At 40.2% G+C, this 9720-nt stretch overlaps 1 protein-coding gene across 1 annotated transcript; it reads left to right on the plus strand.

Moving 5' to 3' along the window:
- Positions 1-3562: 3562 nt before the first annotated feature.
- LOC118430507 (troponin I, fast skeletal muscle-like) lies at positions 3563-9107 on the plus strand. The gene is made up of 8 exons (XM_035841417.1): positions 3563-3714; positions 5363-5413; positions 5831-5923; positions 6276-6404; positions 6997-7040; positions 7436-7541; positions 7737-7854; positions 8044-9107. Exons 1-7 carry the CDS (start codon positions 3712-3714, stop codon positions 7851-7853), a joined length of 543 nt encoding a protein of 180 aa, XP_035697310.1. The 5' UTR covers positions 3563-3711; the 3' UTR covers position 7854; positions 8044-9107.
- Positions 9108-9720: the final 613 nt, after the last annotated feature.

Genomic DNA, 9720 nt, shown 5'->3' on the forward strand with positions numbered 1-9720 from the left:
TTCAAAAGAAAACTGTGGGAATGTCTAGGCAACCCTTACGCATGGTAAATTAGTCTTACACGTGTATATACAGACCCTGACCTCTCATTACCTTTGCCAGAATGGCTAAGGTTATGTTTTGGGCTTGTGAGTCTGTGTGTCTGTCTGTGTGTGTGTTAACAGCATAACTCAAGAAGTCTTGGATGGATCCCGATAATATTTGGTAGGGGGGTAGAGGTCGGGAAAACGAAGGTCAAGTTCGATAATGGGTCCCCTAGCGGCTTGCTAAGGTACTGCAGCAGAACCTCAATTTTTGATATCTCCTGTTCTGGACATGCTGTGATCATGATTTTTGAGTGGTAGATAGCCCTTGAGGCAGAGAGTAAGTGCTGTGAGTTTGGGCCCCCTAGCGGCTTGTTTGGAACTGCAGGCGCCAGTTTCCTTTCAAACTTTGGACGAGAATAACTCTACAGCGTGTTGACGGATCGTCATGATTTTTGGTATGTAGATAGAATGAGTGATGACTTACATAATGGTATACTAATTATGCAAATCAACAGCTAATTTGCATAATTAATGAGTAAAATCTATAAATCCACTGCATTCCATGATAGGACTTTCAAACTTGTCACATATGTAGCTGGGAAGGAGAGAAATGTTGATAGATATCAATTATGCAAATTATGACCTCATTTACATAATTAATGAGAAAATATGAACATGTTGACGGATCATCATGTTTTTTGGTATGTAGGTAGCGTAAGTGAAGACCTACATAATGAGATACCAATTATGCAAATCAACAGCTAATTTGCATAATTAATGAGGATATTTTATAAATTCACTACATTCCATGATAGGACTTTAAAACTTGTCACATATGTAGCTGAGAAAGAGAGAAATGTCAATACATATTTATCATGCAAATGATGATCTCATTTGCATAATTAATGTGAAAATATGAACGTGTTGACGGATCGTCATGATTTTTGGCATGTAGATAGCCTAAGTGAAGACTTATATAATGTGATACTTATTATGCAAATTAACAGCTAATTTGCATAATTGATTAGGACAATGTTCATAAATCCACTGCATTCCTTTATAGTACTTTCATCAAAGTTGTCACATATGTAACTGAGAAGGAGGGAAGAGAGTAAGAGGTGTATTTAAATTAAAGACTTTGAAAGTGAATTAGTCAAGAATGGATTAAAGGATCATCATGATTTTTGGATGCTGATAGCTTAAGTAATGCTTGATACAATTTGATATCAATTAATTGTAACTTGGGATCAAATTTGCATAATCAATGTCGAAATTTTTTAAACCAACTCTAAGCATATAATTATAAAGAAAATGAAATGAGTAACGCATTTGTCTACAGACATTATTCTACATAACAAACCTGGTTTATTTGGCAAAGGTATGTGTTCGTGGAACTCTAGTTGCAAATATTGTTGTCGATGATATGATGTTATATACTCCATTTTAGATGATATGTAAGTTATCCTACACCATGTACATACAAATGTTCTTTTTTTTAATTTGTATTGTTTATGTGTTTGTCAGCAGGGCTAGCCCTTTGTAATAACCATAGGCTAGTTGGGCAGCCCTGGCTGTGTGTTCGGTGCAGCCAAACCAATAAATAACAATAAATAAAAAAAACAAGCCAAATAATAAGCACAACCCCGATGTTTCTTCAGCTTCCCCCTCCGTAATAAGAAAATGCAATAAGACATTCTGTCTTTTAAAATACGGGTGTAAGTGTTTTTAAAGGACTGGAAATTTAGAATTTTAGATCGTCGGGAACGGAAGATGAAACTCTTACCCAGTAATATAATTAAATTTTTAAAGGTGGTGCACTTAAAGATAGATCTCCAAACATAACGACAAAGGAATTTGATTCCAATGTCAAACTTATTTCTTGTTATATCCAATTTTGTACATTGTTCCTAAAAGATATCGCATGAGAGCATTCTCAGAAGATATGAATGTACAATTCTTCATCACTTTGGCAGAAACAACAGGTACTAGATTCAATCAAATAAACTAAAAGATCCTAAAATGTTTACTAAGAGCCCAAACAGAAGTTTTGAATCGTTCAGTGTCATTGGTCAAGCCTTGACAATGACTGCAATTCAGAAACACCCAACAATGGCTTGTTGAGCAACTTTCCTGTGAGAAAATGTTATTTTTCGCGGTCACCAGTGGTGCGTACCTAAAACCCGGAAGTGGAATTGGACTTGTAAAAACGTTTAGTATTTACACTGGCTGTATATAATTTGCATGTCAAATTCATGCTAACATGCATTTTATATGTTCCGCCACCTAGCTCCCTCTAAAAAAAAAAAACCGCGACATTTTATAACTGAAAAAGAAAAACATCGATATAAATTATGCAAATTAAGACCTTATTTGTAATCAAAGTGTAAATGCTACAATGGCATATTTTCAGCATGTAGAATATAAATCATACAAATCGGGGTTTCATTTACATAATTGATGCGTAAATGACACAATGGCCTTTACTGATAGAAATCTTTCATAGAACATTTTTGGTTGGAGTGTTTGGGTGGAGAAGTGGATCATCTGATAATAATTCATGTAAATGAGGTCCTTATTCGCATAATTAATAAGAAAATTCTTCATTACTCGTAAAGGTAACATCCTTTGTCGAAGGTATGAGATGTGCGAAACTGTACTTTACAACTCCTTCAGATGGTACTTGTTGTTAGTACAGACCTTGTTGGTATAGTTCTGTTCACGTGTGAGGTGGTGGGGTAGGGGGTCTAGGAGTGTATCCAAGCTGCTGGTACATGGGGTCCGTAATGTAATGTAATGTACTGGATAGCTCTCTGCAATCACCTCTGACAAATGTAACAGTGATGATGTAGCCGTTAGAAAAGACCACGAAGATATTTAACGTGAGTAAGTAGATATTTGGACGGAAGAACGCGAAAATCTACGCAGCCCAAACAAACTTCCCATCGGCCTTCCCCGCTCAACCCCAGCCATGGTATCGCGTTGCGCACTCGCCTATTTTCCCCTGCTCGCTATCTCAGCAGCGTGAGGAATGCGGCCCCGACTTACCCAGAATTTGCTGATGACGGTTTGTCCTTATTTAGCCATGGATGACTGCAGAGGACAGACTTATAATTAATGTGAGTACAGAGATGTAAAGGCAAGCCTGGACATAATGTCACATTGAAATAAAGCCTTGTCACACACACTATGGCCTTCAAGTATGTGCCCATAACATAAACCTTCTCCTTCTTTCATACTTCTTGCCTCTTGTTTGGTTTCACATCATATTCGTTACCCGACCTTACCCGCCCAGAGAAATGAGATTTCAGGCGCGGAATGAGAACGGACTCGTATTTTTGTCCAACTTAGTTTAATCTAAAAAAAAAAAAAAAACATCAAAATCTACTTAAATCGCAGTTGCCATGGAAATGGTCCTGTGAAACCTGGATGGTTCACGTTGTCACTGTCTATTTCCTGTCTCTGTCCCTGCCCTCATATATAGAACAATTGGACTGGACATGACGTGTGCCCTGATTGGTTGGCGGCTCCACGCAGTCTCAGATGACAGCTCTATATATACGCTCATCCGGGGTATAACACGCTACCCTAATTTTAACAGTCCGTCCTCTGGAATTTCGTCCCTGGGTCCGGCCTTTCTGAGTCCTCCTTCTTTTCTACTCGCAGGGGAAGTCGGAAAAAGCCTCCATCATGGTAAATATTCCCTCAAATTCTACATTTTCCAGCTTACAGCTTCTAAAAGACGATTTTAGTATTTTGCTCCAGGTTAGATATGAAATAGGTTATAAAATTCGAGTAGTAGAAAGCACCACCACTGTGTTTAGCTAAAGAATGTACCCCCGAGCACATTGCCTATGTAGTCAAGGGTCTTAACAGGAGAGAAACAGGAATGGTCCATACAATGTTTGTGCAAGATTTGACAGCGAATTTCAGTTTCTAGAAAGTTCCAGATTTCATTTGATTACTGTGGTTTTCAGGCCATGACTGCCCTTGGCTACACGCATATTTTGGATAGTTACGCCCATATACAGTGTGGAGTCAGTCACACCTCTAATGTGATGGAAACTCCGACCGTTCTGTGTACCAGAAATCAAGCAACTTCGTTTGCACAAGGCTTTTAGAAGAGAACAGACTAGCCAATCATTAAGTCAATATTTCGGAGGGAAATAGTCTATTACACCTCGTCTTTGCTCAGCTGTAATGTCTTGTTGCTTTGCTCGAATCACAAATTTTAATTTGAGAACTTTTGCTCTGCGATTCCGTAGCAAAATGAAATAATGCTTGTTAATACATATTCCTCTTTTTAATCTGCATTACAAAAAGAATTAGCCTATTTGGCAGGTCTGTTGATATTTGATATGTATTTAGGAACAGTCCATGGTCGCAAGGCCTACTCGCTGTGCACATATTTGGGATATAAATAGTGGCATGTTTGACCCTAGAACGACTATTGCAAATGGCGACTTTCCCCGTCCGTTCCTATGCAAAATCCAACGCTCGTGATGTATTGTTTTAATGGTAGAAATGCACGTCTAGTGGACATCGCCGCCGTCTTACCAACTTGCTTGGTTGACATGGCATTTCCAGATTGCCTGTTGTAGCTAGTCAAAACAGTTACCACAGCTGTTATATATGTCGTTATAAGCACCCTTATTACACCACAGTGTTAAAAGATTTAGGATGTCACCCATTGTCAGTGTTCGGATGGTCTTCATTAGACATTGTAACGAAACCTACGCAACCATGGCTGTAATGTGAACTGGATACGCATAAAAACATGGCTTGAAAGTCAGTAAAACTGATTAAGTATGAGTCTGTATATCGACACTGTGACGTCATCACATCACTACAGCGTGTAGAAACAAAAGAAACAGATATGTAACAACACTCGCATGGAAAACCAATCATGTGTTTGGCAGGCTTCCCCACACGCCGACGTCAGGTCTAGAAAGCGTTACTGGGACGACCCTAGTGACTTCCATTAAGAAAATGGCCATTCCTCTTCAAATCATCTAAAACAATTAACAACTCATGGATATGTCTGCTCGTAGTTCGTTCAAACCAAGCAGATGTTTGAATTTCTATGTCTCTAGTAGCTTCTTTGTTTGATTTTGATTTCCTCGCCATCAAAGGCAAAAAGGCAAAAAAGTAAAACAGGAATCGCACATCTGCTTAAAGATCGCTGTTGAATCTTAGACGCGACCAAACTGTGTTAACTTTGTAGACTTCTGAAAGATCGTGCTATATGACGTCTCCTGACTACTAGCAGCGTCAGGTAACTGTAAGAAGGAAGATGGCACGCTGTGGAGATGATAATTTTCTGTACTTTTTCTCTCAACAGGGTGAAGAGAAACAGAAGCTGCTCACGCGTGAGCGGAAGCAGCAAATCCTGGTGAGTCCCCCGTCTCGTCCCGTTATGTAATATCACTATGGCAGATTTGTTTTAGTTAATTACAATTAGCCTTAGTTAGCGAAACTAATGCTCAATGAAACAACAGGCAATGGTCCTTTTTGATGGAAAGATGACGGCATCGTGCCATCCTTGTCAACAGTGTACCAGATTCAGTACATTACGAAGTATATGGGCAGATTAATGTAAATATGCTTGATAACAGTAGATTTAAGATGAAGTGTATTAGTAGATTGATAATCGGAGATTACCAATGAAATATCCGCGCCAGAACGCAGCGCGGGAGTATTCAGAAAACATGTAATTTTCGCACGGTATATCGTCGATTTGATGAATAACTGATTGCTACGAGAATAACACAAACATTCAGTGCTAATGATTTCTGTTTCCTGACACCAGACTAAGATGATGAAGAAGGCTGTAGCCGAGGCTCGTGTGGAGCTCGAGGCTAAAGCCGAGGCGAAGAGGCAATACCTTGCGGACAAGGTCCCAGTAAGTATACACAACTTCACTTGACAGAATGCAAAGTTTTTCCTTGTATTGATTCTAATGACTGGCTTAACTTGCAGTATCGTGGAATGTATTGTGCCGTTTATGACATGTCACCTCTACATCTTCCTGTCATCTATGCAAATTGCATCATAACGTTATAAACCCTAATTATCAAACAAGGAAGTAGAAACTTTAGAGGAAATAAGAGGAAAAGTTTTATGATTGGACGAAAATTCTACCTTTCTTATTAGAGTGACTGTTTTGACGAATGTATAACGGACAGTATATTGAAGTCATGCATGCTTTGAAGCTTCTTGAGGCCTGATTGGTTGGTTGTTTGATTGATTGACAGCCCATCAGCACGTCCGGCCTGGGTCATGACGAGTTGGAGGAGCTGTGCCGCAGGCTGCATGCTCAGATCACAAAGGCCGAGGAGGAGAAGTACGACGTGGAGCAGAAGGTCGAAATCAACGACAAGGAGGTGAGCTTGTGGCGGCCCGGCACGTACATGTACCCGCTATAACTGTTTCACGGGGACTTCACATGGGAACTTTGACGGCGTTTTTACAGTAGAAATGAGGATTCTAAATCTTAGCCCAGTATCCAGCTCATATAACGCTGGTTCCCCTTTATCTGAGGGCTAACCTATATCTGCTGCTTTCAAAACAGCGCATTTCATGATATCAAGTCGATAGACGGTGGTTTCAAACTAATATCTTAAAAATATTGCAATTGATATCCATAAATTATCAATGGGTACCACATTTCTGTACCAACGCCCCCCCCCCCCCCCTCCGCATTACTTCATTCCATTTAGGTACGAGGCAGAAATGTCAATCCCTTCTATTGTGTTCGATGTTGATACAGAAATGCACAAAAAGTTAGCATCATACGGCTTTTACACCAGAAAACATTAAGAAGAATACGATGTTGCGATGTCTGAACACTGGTACTGTGTAGCTACCTGCCACCCGAAAGCCTGAAAAAAAAAGGGTTGGGAATTGAATAGAACAGGGAGCGTATGCAGCTGTATTGTACATCAGATGCGCCCTAAATGTCTCTTATATTTTCAGCTCGCTGACCTGACCCAGAGGATGTATTCTCTTACTGGCAAATTGTAAGTATCCAATAATCACATCAAAGCTTGGGTCTTACCATAAAAATCACATCTACAAAGAAACAACAGAGTTTTCCTCCTAAATGAAAAGGCTCTATAAATATATGTCTATCTGTCACCGACATTTCGGTTGAACAAAACACTTGGTTGTGTACAAATGATCTGGTTATCAAGTAAGTGAATCGCATCCCTGATGAGACTTACTATTCACGGAGAAATCATTTCGTACACAGCAGTTGTTCTTTTGGCGAACCTAGACTTTCCACTCGTGATGATTGATTGTTGGCGATGTTCCGGAAACATTTGAGGTTTATTTTGAACCATCAGAAAATGAACTGTACATCGTTAACTCATGAAACATGCCCATCACTGTGGTACCACACGTCCCGTTACAGCAAGAAGCCCCAGCTGAAGCGGGTGCGCTTGTCTGCTGACAAGATGCTGAAGGCTTTGTTGGGCTCCAAGCACAAGTGCTCCATGGACTTCCGTGGAAACCTGAAGGTAAGAAGAGTCTTTATCACAGATCATCCTGATGATGGATGTCACAAGACGTGAATTAGAGGCACAGGTACTAGTGCCATATTCCTGAATTATACCCTGTACGTCTTTATTCTTTATATGTATGGACTTAATATACTTATATATTCCTGTTACCTGAGAAATGAATACATACCCTCCACTTCTATGTTCTCCTAGGCTGTGAAGAAGGAGCCCAAGCCCATTGCCAAGGCGGAGGACTGGCGTGAGAACATCGAGAAGGCGGGAGAGAGGAAGTCCAAGTTTGAGGGCGAAGGGGAAGCACCAGCAGAATAAGGTTTGTTCTCTTGTATCAGAGACTCTAAAACATACGGAGCTCAACAATGATAGGAAAGTCAGATAGTCCGCAGATATGCCCCTAGGACTTTTCTATCCACTTCTGTATAATATCATCGTTCTAGAAAATGACGATATGATTCTTGTTTATTTTCATGCCACTGACTGACCCTTCTCCCTCCCCTCCTAGGTGACCACTTGTACGTCTGAAGTAAGACGAGAGAGACAGCAGCGCTCGTGTAGTACCTCCACACAAGCAGTATACGGCACGGAAGATTCAGTACTAGACATGTATTACTGTAACAGACAATGTAGTTTCAATGACGACGAAATGGCGCCGCTTCACACAATGTCAGATGTATTAAAAAGATAAAAACGCGAAAAGGATAAAAACAAAATGTATAAACGGACTCCTGTAAGTACTTGTGCAGTAGAAGTAGTAGTGTTCAATGTTGTAGCCTGCCTCTTGTCGTATGTTTGTATTTGTCCGGTTATAGTTCAGTAAGGTCAAGTGATCGAAATAAAAACAAAATGGCGCCCGACCTTGATTTCCGCGTAATAGTGGTCACTTACCAGGAAATCAAGCGAAGGAAAATAGAACCAGCAATATAAAGGAACGACATTCAATCAAAATAAGGAAATATGATTTAAACGTACCAACAATCTTTACAGTAAAGTTTCCTCGTGTGCATGGAATGTGTGCAACAGTTTGAAGCGTTTTTCTCCAGCAACTTTGGCGTTTTTACGCTATTATTGTAGAAGCAAAATTTCAGCATGCGTGTTTTTAAAAGTAGATTAGTCAATATAAAAAATACACACAAAAAGAAAGAAAATGAGGGTACGAGTTTTGGCATCTGTTGCTGCAAAGGACTCACAGCAACACATCGAAAAAGAAGGCAAAGAGCAAGTGCGTTTTGCAAAGGATGATGGTTGGCGAGACGGCCTTCTGTGATTACGAGTGGTGGTTGTAAAGAAAACAAGAAAGTAGGGAAATTTCCCCTGAAGTCTAATTAAGAGTCTGCCTCTGGCCAAAATGGTCGTGTTTAAAATGACTTGATGATTATCTTTCCTTCGCTTGACAATATGTTTGTTCTTCGGTATTAGCAGAAGGTCAATAATGACTTTCCTTGAACCCGAGGAGAAGTGGCTGAAGTCGTGTGGATGATGTGAAGATCATGACAAATCACTCCCAAAACTTAGATTAGTTTGGATGGTTTTCGGAGTGACTGTAATAAAGTGTTACTTTTCTGGAAATGCCCATGGTGGACGTTTTTACTTTGCCCTGTTCAGCGAGGTTGTCCCAGCCGCGGTGGTGCGAGCGGTGCTGTGCCTGAGGGAGATGTAGAGGGTGTACACATAGTCTGTGCCAACCAATTGTAACAGAATCACACCGTTCAGTTAGTTATCATAGCACGTAGGCAACTGGAATTCGTTCGAATCTTTGTGAAGTAGTAGTTTAGGAGAATTGTTCAGAGTAATCGAATCATTTCTCGTTCCACTCACTTTTGTGCAATTCTGATTTCGGAGTAGAATTTTTGGAGCATGGCGGCCACTCATGTGTACTGCCCGGGATATCCCCCGTAAACGACCGCTTGTACATGGCCTTTAGATTAGGTGGTAGTTGAAGAGACGAGTTTGGATTTCTTTGGTTGCACATCTGTTCATGATAAAGAAAGGTTATTAAGATCCAAGGACAGGACGCACTGTATTGAGCTGTAATAGAACACGTTTTATCATAAAAACTAAAGTTCCACGACGCCATACTTTCGCAAAATGATGTTAACCTTTACTAATGACGTATCATAACGGTTTCTATTGATTATGCAAATGAGGCCATCATGCCAACATAAAACATACCCTTCTGGCG

The sequence above is a fragment of the Branchiostoma floridae genome, chromosome 14 (assembly GCF_000003815.2).
Source record: "Branchiostoma floridae strain S238N-H82 chromosome 14, Bfl_VNyyK, whole genome shotgun sequence".
Lineage (NCBI taxonomy): Eukaryota > Metazoa > Chordata > Leptocardii > Amphioxiformes > Branchiostomatidae > Branchiostoma > Branchiostoma floridae.

Bases quoted from the DNA above. Each gene is read 5' to 3' on its own strand.
- LOC118430507 (XM_035841417.1), top strand. The intron at 5,924-6,275 runs GTAAGTATACAC...ATTGATTGACAG, and splicing joins ACCTTGCGGACAAGGTCCCA to CCCATCAGCACGTCCGGCCT. The intron at 7,041-7,435 runs GTAAGTATCCAA...GTCCCGTTACAG, and splicing joins TATTCTCTTACTGGCAAATT to CAAGAAGCCCCAGCTGAAGC.